At 42.5% G+C, this 17,847-nt stretch overlaps 1 protein-coding gene across 3 annotated transcripts; it reads right to left on the bottom strand.

The window, feature by feature from the left end:
* Positions 1–681: 681 nt before the first annotated feature.
* LOC106570073 (transmembrane protein 42) lies at positions 682–14,037 on the bottom strand. 3 transcript variants are annotated; one of them, XR_014380406.1, is made up of 3 exons: positions 13,746–13,873; positions 3,325–3,471; positions 682–3,143 (listed from the first exon to the last, which is right to left on the bottom strand). XR_014380406.1 is itself a non-coding variant. In XM_082961096.1 (3 exons), the coding sequence occupies exons 1-3, from the start codon at positions 13,922–13,924 to the stop codon at positions 3,012–3,014; spliced, it is 318 nt and encodes a 105-aa protein (XP_082817222.1). In that variant the 5' UTR covers positions 13,925–14,037; the 3' UTR covers positions 682–3,011. The 3 variants fall into 3 exon arrangements, 2 of the variants coding, with proteins under 2 accessions (XP_082817222.1, XP_013997506.1); XM_082961096.1 differs by lacking the exon at positions 13,746–13,873 and adding an exon at positions 13,886–14,037; XM_014142031.3 differs by lacking the exon at positions 13,746–13,873 and adding an exon at positions 4,131–4,398.
* Between the last annotated feature and the right edge of the window lie 3,810 nt (positions 14,038–17,847).

Genomic DNA, 17,847 nt, shown 5'->3' with positions numbered 1-17,847 from the left:
ATTTTGCTCAGTCTACCTTTTTAATTACTATCAATCAGATCAGAAGCACTAAGACCTAGTCCTACTCATTAACACAGGATATGCTGGGAAGTTGTCAAATCTATCCTATTCTGTTCTGACGAAGGGACTGGTATTCTCTCATGTCTCTATATTTATACACTTTTTAAACACACACACACACTTGCTGTAAATATATGATTCACAATGTGCATCTCTTTGACATGTTTATCCGAATGCAAAAGTTTAAGTTACTTTCATATGGAAATTATTTACAATAAATGTATTGTTTTTCCAAAAATGGTCGTCCGTCCCTTGTTAAAGGGATTGTTCACTCAATGTATTTTGGTAGATAAAGTGAGAGTTTGAGTGAACTATCCCCTTTAAGACTGTATCCAGGTAGACACTATACTGTACCTGTGGAATTGGGAGTGTAGTGTTGCATTCTGAATTACCTTTATGTTTTCATAGGCCTATTTTCTCTGTAGAGTTTCAATTTATTGTATGCCTTACTTGGTATGCTAATAGCACACTGGCCTTTGTCGGAGATTTATTAGCTAATCTGAGAAGTTTGCTGGACTGTAATCTTATAAATGCTGCCTGTATGTGCATCTCTTTCCATTGATGTTAGTTTAATTTTAGATGAGTCATTCAAAATAATGAATAATTTAATCAACATAAAAGTTCACTTTCCTAGATGAGGTTTATTCAACATTGTGCACCATCAAATTGAAAATATTGACATTTACAAATGTTAGTTTAAAATAGGTTGTTAGACTAGATATGGTTCATAAGAGATTTAGGTCTGCCCAAACACCTGTTTCTCTCTGCATCTGTTGTCCAAGAAATGATGACAGTTTGCACATACTGCTGCTGTGTGTGACAATCTAATTCTATTGGCTAACAGCCATTTTCTGAGACTTCCTTACTTATCATACACAATTTACTAAGAGCCAAGCAACATATTCAAAGGATGGGGAGGTGGATTGTCCAAGTAACCATTTCAAGGATTCTTAATACATTTTTATTTATAATACATTCCCTTTCTTTATTCCTCTTGTAGGGCCCCCGTGCTGCACTAATCAGTCATATGCACCTCCCAAACTAATCTCTACAGTTTCTAATATCCATATCTACAGTATACTCCTTCAAACAAATGTGTCCCATTCAGGGGCTGGCGACAAAAGAAAAGTTTCACGTAACCACTGTGCTAATGCATTTGCTTCCTCTTGCCCTTGGTGACAGTGGCTTCACAGGTAAATGTTTATCGTCAGTTCAGACTGACTGGAGAACACAGGAGAAATGTCGGCACCAATTTCTCCCGTCCTGATTCAATAGCATAGGTAGTCACATTGCCAGGGAAGTAGATTACATTACATACAAAACCTGCAGTCTGTAATGTACTGCAACTGGATGGAGAATCGATTTCATAGTGTGCGTTCTTCGGCATTTATACAGACATATAATCATCATCGTCTAATAGATACAGTCAGAATACAGGTAGCTACTATTAGTTGTTGCATGCATGTGATATGTATATATAAAAAAACAACGGGAAAGTTTGATCGTATAGTAAAGTTGTAAAGTCAAACTCCTGTCTACAGTAACGTTTGTTGTCGGTATTACGCACAAAGCCCATTTCCACAATAGCACATCACAGTGTTAAGGAATATCAGGGAAGTACACTGTTGTAGTACAAACATGCTAGTAATAGAACACCCCTTTCTGTAGTTCGGTTCGAAACCCCACAGCAACATTTGACCTTTTGGAAGTCTTGGAAGATGCAGAGGGAGGGACTGTGCTACGGGATCGTTCCCTTACCCCGAGGATAACCTCAAACTGGTTTTAATTGCAATGGGAAACTAGGATGGACATTGTACATGACACAGGTCTACAGCTGAAAAACAAAAGCTGGTGGCACTCAATTAAAAGGCCAGACATTGGAGTAACTGTTGTTTGGACTCCATATTAAGTCAGAATTAAGCCAAAGGGAATAAGCGATAGTTCACTCCAAAATGTAAGTTGAGGTCAGACGTGGGCTAATGTCAAGAAGTCCAGGCCGCCTACTGTGAAGATCCAGCTCTGTGCCTCAACTCCAAATGAATTGTAAAGACAGGCACTCTCTAAAAAATTATTAAGTTAGACGATGCCTATCCTTTCCATTCATTGGAGTTGGTCTCATCTCGACATTAGACCACTTTTGAGGTTTGAAAATGTCTTACATATTTTGATTTTGGAGTGAACTAAACCGTATCACTTTACAGGCAGCTGAGAAGGTCACTAGGATTTTTTGGGCCACTTAGCAGTTAGACTTCACATTGCATTGACAGAGCCTTGCTGTGGTTACAGTGGATACCAGGCAGGATCAACATATTTGTGTACTTTGGTTTGATTTATTTGGGTTTAGACCTTGTTAGGAACTTTCTTTTAGACATTTGCTATAAAGGCAGGCAAGGCCAAACCTCCTCAGAATCCACAAAACAGATGTGAGGGTCAAGCCCTCAATATATTCAGCTACAAACATGACACAACAGAAGTTCCTATCAAGGCCATGAAGTGTATTCTCTGAGCCACATCATGTATGATACTGTAATAAGCTATGAGAATATCTATGTGTTTGCTGTATTTGCGCATATCTAGCAGTAGCAGCATTTGTGAGACTTATCACTTCGGTTTACACATCACCTTGAACATGCAATGTCGGTGTGGAAGTCTACAGTGCGTGTCATCTTAGGATAGGTGAGCAAAATAAAGCTTTTGTGATCTGAAGCTGAGTGTAAGCATGGCGAAGAATCGATGGCAAGCACACATTGGTGAGGATGTCAAAGTGTTTCAAACGATAAATCACTGTATGTTCCTTACATGGTATGTTTTGACAGTGCTTTACCGTCCAAAATTGCGATGACTGCCATTCACCCGAGAAATGCTATTGTTTGTCACAGATAGTAGGCTATAGGTTGCATTACTGGTTTCTTTCTATATCACTTCATGAGTTGTGCCTTCCGGGCAGGTTGTCATTTGTCCTTCCTGGCTCGGTCGTTGGGGGCCGCCCTCTGAAGCACCAGGAGGCCAGAGAACGTGAGGGAGATTCCCACCCACCACAACGCAATCTGGGTCTCCCCGAAGATAAGCTGCCCCAAAAAGGCCTGTGGCACAATACAGGTATTTCCATTTAGTGCACTTACTTCTCTGTATTGTTGACAACACTTAAAAAGGAAAATCTGTCATACGTTTATTAATTCAAACCATACCCTTGTAGGCTATTAGGCCTATTCATTATTTACAAGTCATTTTAAGTGTCTTGTCCACAGGGAAACACGTACTTACGGAAGATACGAAGTTGGAAGCAGTAGTGGTCACAGTGGTTCGGGTGGAGGAGGAAGAGTACCGGAGCGCCTTAGCGAGGAACGTCCACATCACAGCATTACAGGTGAAAAGCAGCCCCCCACAAAGCAGCCTCAGTGGGATGTGTAGCTGAAACAAACACACACGAACAATATGAATGAAAACAACGTTGTTTTGGACTTGAGTCACATCAAATAGTTGAGCTGCATTCCATGGATTTGGGGCCTATTTGTCTTGATAGATATATATATATATATATATATATATATATATATTATTTTTTTTTACATGCATTTACCTAACGGCTATATAAATAAATAATATGGCTAATAAATCAACCTTAAAATCATGTCACCACGTACCCAACGTCATGAAGGTCATTTCAAGCAGCCCCAATTAACAATACGATATTGACATTGAATGGAACATTGTCCATATGTTAAACCAGACTCGCATTCGGACGCAATAAATAAAATGATAGATTACATATATGAAAATATCTTCCTTTAACACAAACATACATGATGTAATACTGCACTAGGTATGTCGTTCAATCACGCGTGTACGACACGAGCTTGACACACAGCGTGCGCCTGTCCAGCAGAGAGAGATGCTGATGCTGAGCGCAAGAGGTGGAATCTGGACCCCTAAACTCATCACTGGAAAACCCAAACTTCACTTCTCGCGGACGAATTGCTTCGCTAACAAATTGACATCTACATTATTCAAAGCCACCCAAATCCCATCGCGTTAATAATTCAGGCACTTAAACGGCGGCGATTCCTCACCCAGTCACAAGCGGTAGTTTCGTCGGGTTGTCTAAATTTCCGTTGCTCTCCCCATATTCGTAGCCCCGTTTCACATACACCTTTTAGGTAATCGGCTCCAAGTGACAGCTTTGCAGATGAAGATGCGACAGCCCCGAGAAACCCCGCCAGAAGCGCATAGAAAACGCCGGGGAACATATTGACAACCGAGGCACATATTTTTCTAATCCATCACATTACTACAGCGGTATTGAGCTGAGAGTGCGGGCAGAATCTGTAGGCTACTTCCTACCAACAACCGTCCCGAGGCAGCCACACCAATCAAAATACTTTGTCAGCGGGTAGGTGCATGACGTGGTTGGACAAAATAACTCCACAGCTGTGTAGCATTGTGGGATGAGTAGTTTATTAAGCGGTATCACGTGTTTAGGAATTCTGTTGACATTGGATAAGAATGTATTTCTTTCCGGACTCTTTGGGTCTGTGAGTGAGTTCTCGTCCCTCAAATGCAAGACCCAATTAATCATAATATAAATCAAATCAAATCCAATTGTATTAGTCACATGCGCCCGAATACAACAAGTGTAGACCTTACAGTGAAATGCTTACTTACGAGCCCCTAACCAATAATGCAGTTTTTAAAAATATGGATAAGAATAAGAAATAAAAGTAACAAATAATTAAAGAGCATCAGTAAAATAGCAATAGCGAGACTATATACAGGGGGGGATACCGGTGGGGACACCGGTTAGTTGAGGTAATATGTAAATGTAGGTAGTTATTAAAGTGACTATGCATAGATGATAACAAGAGAGAGTAGCAGCGGTGTAAAAGGGGGGGCAATGCAAATAGTCTGGGTAGCCATTTGATTAGATGTTCAGGAGTCTTATGGCTTGGGGGTAAAAGCTGTTTAGAAGCCTCTTGGACCTAGACTTGGTGCTCTGGTACTGCTTGCCGTGCGGTAGCAGAGAGAACAGTCTATGACTAGCGTGGCTGGAGTCTTTGACAATTTTTAGGGCCTTCCTCTGATACCGCCTGGTATAGAGGTCCTGGATGGCTGGAAGCTTGGCCCCAGTGATGTACTGGGCCGTTCGCACTACCCTCTGTAATGCCTTGCGGTCGGAGGCCGAGCAGTTGCCATACCAGGCAGTGATGCAACCAGTCAGGATGCTCTCGATGGTGCAGCTGTAGAACATTTTGAGGATCTGAGGACCCATGCCAAATCTTTTCAGTCTCCTGAGGGGGAATAGGTTTTGTTGTGCCCTCTTCACGACTGTCTTGGTGTGCTTGGACCATGTTCGTTTGTTGGTGATGTGGACACCAAGGAACTTGAAGCTCTCAACCTGCTCCACTACAGCCCCGTCGATGAGAATGGGGGCGTGCTCGGTCCTCTTTTTCCTGTAGTCCACAATCATCTCCTTAGTCTTGATCTTGTTGAGGGAGAGGTTGTTGTCCTGGCACCACACGGCCAGGTCTCTGACCTCCTCCCTATATGCTGTCTTTTCGTTGTCGGTGATCAGGCCTACCACTGTTGTGTCATCGGCAAACTTAATGATGGTGTTGGAGTCGTCCCTGGCCGTGCAGTCATGAGTGAACAGGGAGTCCAGGAGGGGACTGAGCATGCACCCTTGAAGGGCCCCTGTGTTGAGGATCAGCGTGGCGGATGTGTTGTTACCTACCCTTACCACCTGGGGGCGGCCCATCAGAAAGTCCAGGATCCAGTTGCAGAGGGAGGTGTTTAGTCCCAGGGTCCTTAGCTTATTGATGAGCTATGAAGGCACTATGTTGTTGAACGCTGAGCATCTGAGGCGTTTAATATACCTTTAATTAGTGTGATTAATATTCAGAATATTAAATCAAATTAAAAGCCAGACTTTCTATTTTAATCACAAAAATAATCATACATTAGACCAGGGGTGGGCAACTTCAGTCCTCAGGGGCCTGACTGATGTCACACTTTTTCTCCATCCCTAGCAAACACAGGTGATTAATCAAACTGCATTCTAAACTGAAGATCATGATTAGGTGATTATTGGAGGCAGGTGTGTTAGCTGGGTCTGGGGCAAAACTGTGACACGAATCAGGCCGTCGAGCAGTGGTGAATTTAGATATAGGCGACATGGGCAGCCGCCCAGGGCGGCATCTTGCCGGGGGCGGCAAGTGGCGCCCACGCCAAAAAAACTGTAATGGTGACATTTGCGCAATCGGTTTTCTATCGCTCATTTGCACGTCACGTCAATGATATCATGTCACCGTGTGGGACTGTGGGTCAATTAACCTTGTCGGAGTGGGCGCCCTGATTCTAGTTTGTGAGCTAGGCAGGCTACTGCCTGGGAAGGTCTCCCACTCAGAAGTACGAGATGGGGAGGGGGGTTGGGGGTAGGTTGACCTCAGGTCTCCCCACTGGAAGCGTGAGGTTGTGGGAGCAGGGGAATCTATCAAATAGTTCACCTGTAACTTTGTACAATACTAATGCAATTAGTAAAAATCAGTCACACTACAAAATGCTACGAAATAAACAATTCATTCATTATACTGTGAATATATAGTTTCACAGACATTATGTTGCATTTTTTTCTGGTTTGTGCGAAATCGTTAAGAATAATATAAAACCAGTCTGCACACCACCAAGGTGAATTGGTTTAGTCTTGACTCTTGGTTGACAGTGTTGAGGGATGGGTAATGTATTGATGCTCGAGTGCCAAATCAACACAAATTTGTTTCTATTTGTCTATGTTTTATATTTATGAGTCTTATTTTTGTATATATTTCTATAGTTTTAAATGTTATGATTATTTAGTGCAGAATGGTGTTTTTTTTTTCTTAATCTACTCGATTTTAATGTTGAGTGGAGTGGAGGATCAATGCTAATGTAATGTCTTTGAGTGGGGCAAGGCAGGGCTACTCTCAGTAAATCAGCCCAGTAGCCTATATTGCATGCACGCACGCACGCACGCACGCACGCACTCACTCACTCACTCACTCACTCACACAGCCCAATCCTGATCCAGACAGTGGGGCCCTCAGAATAAATGTCCCCTTCAGCATACTGATGAGCTGGATCATAGAGGTTCATTACCTAAAAACTCCACCTGATTCTGTCCCAAATGGCACCCTATTCCTAATATAGTGCACTTTTTAAAAATCAGATCCTTATAGGCTCTGGTCAAAATAAGTGCACTACATAGGAATAGTGTGCCGTTTAGGACGCATTTCCTGTCTCCTTAACAAGTGGAGGGGAGAGTGACGGCACTTAGTTCAACCATATCTCTACCCTTCAGATTGATGAAGCTGTCACAGATGGAACTGGGGCAAGACTTGAAATCTCATTGTGTGCAGACAGAGAGGGAATAAAGTGTCTGCTCCTCCCATTTCTTATCTATTATCAAAGAAGAATCTTATCTGTATTACAGATTTGAGACTGTATGAGATCGATCTAAGATACTCCATCTGAAACATTGATTTATTTATTTTTTATTTAACCTTTATTTAACTAGACAAGTCAGATAAGATCAAATTCTTATTTATAATGACGGCCTATCCCGGCCAACGCTGGGCCAATTTTGCGCCGTCCTATGGGACTCCCAATCACGGCCGGGTGTGATACAGCCTGGATTCGAACCAGGGTGTCTGTAGTGACGGCCTACAGGGAGGAGGTGAGGGCCCTCGGAGTGTGGTGTCAGGAAAATAACCTCACACTCAATATCAACAAAACAAAGGAGATGATCGTGGACTTCAGGAAACAGCAGAGGGAGCAGCCCCCTATCTACATTGACGGGACAGTAGTGGAGAGGGTGGAGAGTTTATGTTCCTCGGTGTACACATCACGGACAAACTGAAATGGTCCACCCACACAGACAGCGTGGTGAAGAAGGCACAGCAGCGCCTCTTCAACCTCAGGAGGCTGAAGAAATTGGCTTGTCACCAAAAACACTCACAAAATTTTACAGATGCACAATCGAGAGCATCCTGTCGGGCTGTATCACCGCCTGGTACGGCAGCTGCTCCGCCCATAACCGGAAGGCTCTCCAGAGGGTAGTGAGGTCTGCACAACGCATCACCGGGGGCAAACTACCTGCTCTCCAGGACACCTACACTCCCCGATGTCACAGGAAGGACAAAAAGATCATCAAGGACAACAACCACCCGAGCCACTGCCTGTTCACCCCGCTATCATCCAGAAGGCGAGGTCAGTACAGGTGCATCAAAGCTGGGACCGAGAGACTGAAATGTTTTTCTATCTCAAGGCCATCAGACTGTAAAAACAACCATCACTAACATTGAGTGGCTTCTGCCAACATACTGACTCAACTCCACCCACTTCAATAATGGAAAAATTGATGTAATAAATTTATCACAAGCCACTTTATATTTACCCTACATTACTCATCTCATATGCATATACTGTACGCTATACCCTCTACTGCATCTTGATGTAATTAAATGTATCACTAGCCACTTTAAACAATGCCACTTTATATAATGTTCTCATAGCCTACATTACTCATCTCATATGTATATACTGTACGCTATACCATCTACTGCATCTTGCCATCTTGATGTAATGTATCACTAGCCACTTTAAACAATGGTGCTTTATATGTTTTCATTTGATCCCCTCCTGATTTTGTACGTTTGCCCACTGACAAAGAAATGATCAGTCTATAATTTTAATGCTAGGTTTATTTGAACAGTGAGAGACAGAATAACAACAAAAAAATCCAGAAAATGCATGTAAAAAATGTTAGAAAGTGATTTGCATTTTAATGAGGGAAATAAGTATTTGACCCCTCTCAATCAGAAAGATTTCTGGCTCCCAGGTGTCTTTTATACAGGTAACGAGATGAGATTAGGAGCAAACACTTTAAGGGAGTGCTCCTAATCTCAGTTTGTTACCTGTATAAAAGACACCTGTCCACAGAAGCAATCAATCAATCAGATTCCAAACTCTCCACCATGGCCAAGACCAAAGAGCTCTCCAAGGATGTCAGGGACAAGATTGTAGACCTACACAAGGCTGGAATGGGCTACAAGACCATCGCCAAGCAGCTTGGTGAGAAGATGACAATAGTTGGTGCGATTATTCGCAAATGGAAGAAACACAAAAGAACTGTCAATCTCTCTCAGCCTGGGGCTCCATGCAAGATCTCACCTCGTGGAGTTGCAATGATCATGAGAACGGTGAGGAATCAGCCCAGAACTACACGGGAGGATCTTGTCAATGATCTCAAGGCAGCTGGGACCATAGTCACCAAGAAAACAATTGGTAACACACTATGCCGTGAAGGACAAAAATCCCGCAGCGCCCGCAAGGTCCCCTGCTCAAGAAAGCACATATACATACCCGTCTAAAGTTTGCCAATGAACATCTGAATGATTCAGAGGACAACTGGGTGAAAGTGTTGTGGTCAGATGAGACCAAAATGGAGCTCTTTGGCATCAACTCAACTCGCCGTGTTTGGAGGAGGAGGAATGCTGCCTATGACCCCAAGAACACCATCCCCACCGTCAAACATGGAGGTGGAAACATTATGCGTTGGGGGTGTTTTTCTGCTAAGGGGACAGGACAACTTCACCGCATCAAAGGGACGATGGACGGGGCCATGTCAAATCTTGGGTGAGAACCTCCTTCCCTCAGCCAGGGCATTGAAAATGGGCCGTGGATGGGTATTCCAGCATGACAATGACCCAAAACACACGGCCAAGGCAACAAAGGAGTGGCTCAAGAAGAAGCACATTAAGGTCCTGGAGTGGCCTAGCCAGTCTCCAGACCTTAATCCCATAGAAAATCTGTGGAGGGAGCTGAAGGTTCGCGTTGCCAAACGTCAGCCTCAAAACCTTAATGACTTGGAGAAGATCTGCAAAGAGGAGTGGGACAAAATCCCTCCTGAGATGTGTGCAAACCTGGTGGCCAACTACAAGAAATGTCTGACCTCTGTGATTGCCAACAAGGATTTTGCCACCAAGTACTAAGTCATGTTTTGCAGAGGGGTCAAATACTTATTTCCCTCATTAAAATGCAAATCATTTTATAACATTTTTGACATATTTTTTTGTTGTTGTTATTCTGTCTCTCACTGTTCAAATTAACCTACCATGAAAATTATAGACTGATCATTTCTTTGTCAGTGGACAAATGTATAAAATCAGCAGGGGATCAAATATTGTTTTCCCTCACTGTATGTATATACTGTACTCTATACCATCTACTGCATCTTGCCTATGCCGTTCGGCCATCACTCATTTATATATTTTTATGTACATATTCGTATTCATTCCTTTACACTTGTGTGTATAAGGTAGTTGTTGTGAAATTGTTAGGTTATATTACTTGTTAGATATTACTGCATGGTCGGAACTAGAAGCACAAACATTTCGCTACACTTGCATTAACACCTGCTAACCATGTGTATGTGACAAATACATTTGATTTGATGCCTCAAGCACTGAGATGCAGTGCCTTTGACCTCTCTGCCACTTGGGAGCCCAAACATGAACCTTACAATACTATGAATCCGTTCCAAGTACCATCAGAATAACACTGGGCCACTGTTTTTCTCAGCTGTGTCAAGTAGTTTACTTTTGTATGGATTTTTGCACAGTGCCTATTTAATGAATAATTACAAGGTCACAAATTGTTATAGACTCAAGTTGAAACAACCCTTATCCATCCATTCCCATTATTCAACTGATCCTACCTCTGACCAGTAGATGTCTCTAATGTTCTTCAAGCAACAGCATATCTACAGAAATCAAGCAGTTAATGAGTTTTGAATGCAGGCAGACATCTTCCTCAAATGTATGCAAGTAAGCATGTAAACCTAGAATATGTGATGCACTTCAGAAGTGACTGCTTGGATAAACTGAAAAACATGCAGAAAATATTTCTGGAACCATTATTAAATGGACTGTTGTTATTATCAGTCATGTATCATAAAAAATATGACCTCAAATAAATGTGATTATAAACTACTGGTGGTTTAATTACTTCAGGTATTCTACCTCAAATATTTCCCTATTTTACCTGTAATATCTATTATCTCACCATTATGTTATTTGTGACTAGTCACGTCAAAGCTCTCCTCTCATTAGGCCATTCGGCTACCGGTCATTCTCCATCATCATGTCTCACTGGGGCCTCTTGACAGAGACAAGTCTTACCAGCCAGTCATTAGCAAGTCATCATCGCCACCCTCAGAAAATAATACATTTTAAATCAAGGGGCCAATTAAATGTCATCTTCACATTTGAAGGTGCATGCTTGTGGAGAGTGTATGGCTGAGTACCAAATGGCACCTTATTCCCTATATATGGGCCCTGTTCAAATGTAGTGGACTATACACTGAGTGTACAAAACATTAGGAACACCTGCTCTTTCCATGACCAGTGGAATCCAGGTGAATGGTATGATCCCTTGTTGATCTCACCTGATAAATCCACTTCAAGTCATTGTAGATGAAGGGGGAGGAGATAGGTTCTAGAAGGATTTTTAAGCCTCGAGAACAATTGAGACATGGATTGTGTGCCATTCAGAGGGGGAATGGGCAAGACAAAATATTGAAGTGCCTTTGAACAGGATATGGTAGTAGGTGCCAGGTGCACCGGTTTGAGCGTGTCAAGAACTGCAACACTTTTCCGTGTGACTCAAGAATGGTCCACCACCCAAAGGACATCCAGACAACTTGACACAACTGTGGGAAGCATTGGAGTCAACATGGGCCAGCATCCCTGTAGAACACTTTCGACAACTTGTAGAGTCCATGTTCTGAAGGCAAATGGGAGTTTAACTCAATATTAGGAAGGTGTTCCTAATGTTTTGTCCACTCAGTGTATAGGTTATAGGGTGCCATTTTGGACACAGATTATGACTCACTGAGGTGTCGAGAGAACGCTCTAATTGGGAACCTGTTCTTGTTCTTTGGGAGATAAGAGTCCACAGAGAACAAACTAACACTCACAACTGAGGACCTGTCATTGAGCTTCCTATCGATATCCATTAGCTGAAAAGGCAGCCATGTTTTCCGTTTACAATCCTAACTTTACAGGACGGGCTAACTGGACTGACTTCAAGGTGAAGGGACTAAGATCATTCGTAAACTGCAACTTTGATCTTAACTTTTGCCTCGGTATATGGGGCCATTTTAAATTACTTATTAAATGAGGCAATCTTTTATTTTTGTATTTTTTTGGGGGTGGGGGGGAGGCAGATCAGCTTTAATATTACAGATAGATTGTAGCTTCCTTCAAATCAAATTTTATTGGTCACACGGTTAGCAGATGTTAATGCGAGTGTAGCGAAATGTTTGTGCTTCTAGTTCTGACAGTACAGTAATATCTGACAAGTAATCTAACAACTCCACAACAACTACTTAATACACACAAATATAAAGGGATGGAATAATAAGGGATGGAATGCAGTCAGGAACCAATACACACAGTCAGTTAGGAAAGCAAAGGCTAGCTTTTTCAAACAGAAATTTGCATCCTGCAGCACTAATTCCAAAAAGTTTGGGACACTGTAAAGTCCATGGAGAATAAGAGTACCTCCTCCCAGCTGCCCACTGCACTGAGACTAGGAAACACTGTCACCGCTGATAAATCCACGATAATCGAGAATTTCAAAAAGCATTTCTCTACGGCTGGCCATGCTTTCCACCTGGCTACCCCAACAGCTCTGCACCCCCCGCAGCAACTGGCCCATGACCCCTCCCCCCAAAGTGAACAAACAGATCACTGACCATTTCGAATCCCACCGTACCTTCTCCGCTATGCAATCTGGTTTCCGAGCTGGTCACGGGTGCACCTCAGCCACGCTCAAGGTCCTAAACGATATCATAACCACCATCGATAAAAGACAGTACTGTGCAGCCGTATTCATCGACCTGGCCAAGGCTGTCGACTCCGTCAATCACCGTATACTTATCGGCAGACTCAACAGCCTTGGTTTCTCTAATGACTGCCTCCCCTGGTTCACTAACTACTTCTCAGATAGAGTTCAGTGTGTCAAATCGGAGGGCCTGTTGTCCGGACCTCTGGCAGTCTATGGGGGTGCCACAGGGTTCAATTCTCAGGCCGACTCTTTTCTCTGTATATATCAATGATGTCGCTCTTGCTGCAGGTGATTCTTTGATCCACCTCTACGCAGACGGCACCATTCTATATTCATCTGGCCCTTCTTTGGACACTGTGTTAACAAACCTCCAAACGAGCTTCAACGCCATACAACACTCCTTCAACTCCAACTGCTCTTAAATGCTAGTAAAACTAAATGCATGATCTTCAACCAATCGCTGCCCGCACCCGCCCGCCCGACTAGCATCACAACTCTGGACGCTTCTGACTTAGAATATGTGGACAACTACAAATACCTAGGTGTCTGGTTAGACTAAACTCTCCTTCCAGACTCACATTGAGCATCTCCAATCCAAATTTAAATCTAGAATCGGCTTCCTATTTCGCAACAAAGCCTCCTTCACTCATGCTGCCAAACATACCCTCGTAAAACTGACTATCCTACCGATCCTTGACTTCGGCGATGTCATTTACAAAATAGCCTCCAACACTCTACTCAGCAAATTGGATGCAGTCTATCACGGTGCCATCCGTTTTGTCACCAAAGCCCCATATACTACCCACCACTGCGACCTATATGCTCTCGTTGGCTGGTCCTGGCTACATATTCGTCGCCAAACCCACTGGCTCCAGGTCGTCTATAAGTCTTTGCTAGGTAAAGCTCCGTCTTATCTCAGCTCACTGGTCACCATAGCAACACCCACCTGTAGCACACGCTCCAGCAGGTATATTTCACTGGTCATCCCCAAAGCCAACACCTCTTTGGCTGCCTTTCCTTCCAGTTCTCTGCTGCCAATGACTGGAATGAATTGCAAAAAATCACTGAAGTTGGAGACTTATATCTCCCTCACTAACTTTAAGCGTCAGCTGTCAGAGCAGCTTACCGATCGCTGCAACTGTACACAGCCCATCTGTAAATAGCCCATCCAACCAACTACCTACCTCATCCCCATATTTGTTTTTGTTTTTCTGCTCTTTTGCGCACCAGTATTTCTACTTGCACATCCTCATCTGCACATATATCACTCCAGTGTAAATTGCTAAATTGTAATTACTTCGCCACTATTGGCCTATTTATTGCCTTACCTCCTTACTTAATTTGTACACACTTTTTACTGATTTTTCTATTGTGTTATTGACTGTATGTTGGTTTATCCCATGTGTAACTCTGTGTTGTTATTTGTCTCACTGCTTTGCTTTATCTTGGCCAGGTCACAGTTGTAAATGAGAACTTGTTCTCAACTAGCCTGCATGGTTAAATAAAGGTGAAACAAATAAATAAATAAAACAGAATATGTACATATAAATATATGGATGAGTGATGACCGAGCGGCATAGGCAAGATGCAATAGATGGTATAAAATACAGTATATACATATGAGATGAGTAATGTAAGATATGTAAACATTATTAAAGTGGCATTATTTAAAGTGACTAGTCAATGTAATTGTCTGTTAATTTCCAATCTAAATGGGGCGATCTTAAAAGATGAGATAATTTGATAAGGTGAAAAAGAGGCAGACTTAAGATGAGTAGAGATTCAGTGAAAATGCTCTCTACATTTTTTTTTACATGTATCCTAATTTTCTCCAAATGTGAGTTATCTCTGCCAAACAGACCATACAAAGACAGAGCGGGTCTCTCGAGTGACACAGCGGTCTAAGGCACTGCATCGCAGTTACTATAGACCCGGGTTTGATCCCAGGCTGTCGCAGCCGACCGTGACCGGTAGACCCCTTGGCAGGGTCGTGTTTCGGAGGACTCCGTACGGGAGTTGCAGCGATGGGACAAGACTGTAACTACAAATTGGATATCCCAAAAAAGGGGTGAAAAGTAAAACATTTTTTAACAAAAATGGGAGGTTTTATTGTGCTGACGTTGCTTCCAGGGGCAGTTTGGAACTTGGTAGTGAGTGTGGCAACCGAGGACAAACTATTTTTATGTGCTACGCGTTTCAGCACTCAGCGGTCCTGTTCTGTAAACTTGTGTGGTCTACCACTTTGCGGCTGAGTTGTTGTTGCTCCTAGTGTTTTCCACCTCACCATAATAGTACTTACAGTTGACTAGGGCAGCTCTAGCAGGGACAAAATTTGACGAAATGACTTGTTGGAAAGGTGGCATCCTATGCCGGTGCCATGTTGAAAGTCACTGAGCTCTTCAGTAAGGCCATTCTACTGCCAATGTTTGTCTATGGAGATTACATGGATGTGTGCTCTATTTTATATACCTGTCAGCAACGGGTGTGGGTGAAATAGCCGAATCCACTAATTTGAATGGGTGTCCACATACTTTTGTATATATCGTGTATAACTGACATATTTGGGCCATCATTTTGTGTTTTCCTCATTGTAACGCACATTTTAAGACATAATTGGTCTCATTACACAAAGTATTTCTTCAGTTACGGTCCTGCAAAATCGATGTAGTTCCTCCCCATTGAATTGAATGGCGGCCATCTTGAAATAGGCTGCTGGGACTGATTATAGACTAAATCTATGTGGACTCTATATAGCTAAAGAAAATCTGTGTGAAATTTGGTGTAGTTATTATCTAGGGCAGGATTTCCCAAAGTTGGTCCTGTGCTCCCCCCGGGTGCACGTTTTGGTTTTTGCCCTAGCACTACACAGCTGATTCAAATAATCAAAGCTTGATGAGTTGGTTATTTGAATCAGCTGTGTAATGCTATGGCAAAAACCAAAACGTGCACCCAGGGGGGGCCAGGACCGACTTTGGGAAACCGTGATCTAGAGTACCATGTGATAATAGAGTACATCACAATACTTCCCATTCTGTCTTGATATACCCCAAAAAGCTTACATGTATAATCTTTGACCTCCCAGGATGGTGGTCCCGTGTGGCTCAGTTGGTAGAGCATGGTGTTTGCAAGGCCAGGGTTGTGGGTTCGATTCCCACGGGGGACCAGTACGGAGAAAAACATTTATGAAATATATGCATTCACTACTGTAAGTCGCTCTGGATAAGAGTGTCTGCTAAATGACTAAAATGTAGGATGGGCCCTTGGAGATAGTGTTACCATTCCTATACCTTCATTTGTTTATACCTTATTAAATGTCCTTAGTTTTCAAAGATTGTCCCCTGGTAATAAAATGTCATACCCTCATTCCTGTTGGCCCAACTAACCACATATTGGTCATAACATTAATGCCAGGGATAACCACATTTAGCCAGCTACCTCCGACAAGTGATTATCATACCAAAATATAACCCACAGACATGGACCTTCATGAAAATCTTAATAGACGTTGCCACCCCAAAGTGGACAAATATGTGAAATTTAGCCATGGACTATATGGGCCATTCTAGAGTAGCATCTACTGTCTGAATGTTCCATTTCAGTGACTGCCAGTTCTCAAAGTTCGTTGGCAAGGTCTGTGCTCATAAAGGAGTTACATGGTGCCTGACACCGGCAGCAACTGAAACAACCTCAAGGTCTCTGTTGGTTTGCAAACCTGCAGTGATAACCGAAGTGCCATGTAAGTACTCTTCATTGTATAGTCATTTCTTACAAGCATCAATGTATGTTCTGTATACAACAGCCAAATAGAAAAGGAACAAGGATAACATAAGGCTCATTAAGAGTTACGTACATATCCAGGAAAGTGGCTGAAATTTAACAGAATCCCAGTCAAATGTGATCACATTTCAGACACCTTGTCTGATGCTATCCCTGTCCTTGTCTGGCTGCTTGAGAAATCTCTCTCTCTCTCTATTCAATTCATTGGCATCGGAAACATGTGTTTACATTGCCAAAGCAAGTGAAATAGATAATAAACTAAAGTGAAATTAACAATAAAAATGAACAGTAAACATTACACTGAAAAATTCCAAATGGAATAGAGTAATTTCAAATGTCATATTATGTCTATTTACAGTGTTGTAACGATGTGCAAATAGTTCAAGTACAAAAGGGAAAATAAATAAACATAAATATGGGTTGTATTTACAATGGTGCTTGTTCTTCACTGGTTGCCCTTTTCTTGTGGCAACAGGTCACACATCTTGCTGCTGACTGCACACTGTGCCATTTCACAAATAGATAGGTGTGTTTATCAAATATTGGATTTGTTTTCGAGTTCTTTGTGGGTCTGTGTAATCTGAGGGAAGTATTTATCTCTAATATGGTCATACATTTGGCAGGAATTTAGGAAGTGCAGCTCAGTTTCCACCTCCTTTTGTGGGCAGTGTACACATAGCCTGTCTTCTCTTGAGAGCCAGGTCTGCCTACGGTGGCTTTTTCAATAGCAATGCTATGTTCACTGAGTCTGTACATAGTCAAAGCTTTCCTTAAGTTTAGGTCAGTCACAGTGGTCAGGTATTCTACCACTGTGTACTCTGTTTAGGGCCAAGTAGCATTCTAGTTTGCTCTGAGTTCTTTTGTTAATTCTTTACAATGTGTCAAGGAATTCTCTTTTTGTTTTCTCATGATTTGGTTGGGTCTAATTGTGTTGCTGTCCTGAGGCTCTGTTTGTGTTTCTGAACAGAGCCCCAGGACCAGCTTGCTTAGGGGACTCTTCTCCAGGTTCATCTCTCTCTTTCTCTCTCTTTTACGTCTACTCCCGCTATCCAGCTCCGACGCTCGACGTCACCGGTCTACTAACCAACGGTCCTGGCAACCCATCTTTACTCACACCTGGCAACCATCATT

The sequence above is a fragment of the Salmo salar genome, chromosome 14, assembly GCF_965601325.2.
Source record: "Salmo salar chromosome 14, fSalSal1, whole genome shotgun sequence".
Lineage (NCBI taxonomy): Eukaryota > Metazoa > Chordata > Actinopteri > Salmoniformes > Salmonidae > Salmo > Salmo salar.
This window is presented reverse-complemented; position numbering and strand designations above follow the sequence as displayed.

What these genes read in the sequence shown, in the direction of transcription:
- LOC106570073 (XM_014142031.3), bottom strand. Translation starts at nt 4,307, where the DNA reads ATGTTCCCCGGCGTTTTCTATGCGCTTCTGGCGGGGTTTCTCGGGGCT. An exon ending in AAACTACCGCTTGTGACTGG is followed by an intron (nt 3,472 to 4,130) that starts GTGAGGAATCGC and finishes TGTTTGTTTCAG; the next exon opens with CTACACATCCCACTGAGGCT. An exon ending in CTTCCAACTTCGTATCTTCC is followed by an intron (nt 3,144 to 3,324) that starts GTAAGTACGTGT and finishes ATTGTGCCACAG; the next exon opens with GCCTTTTTGGGGCAGCTTAT.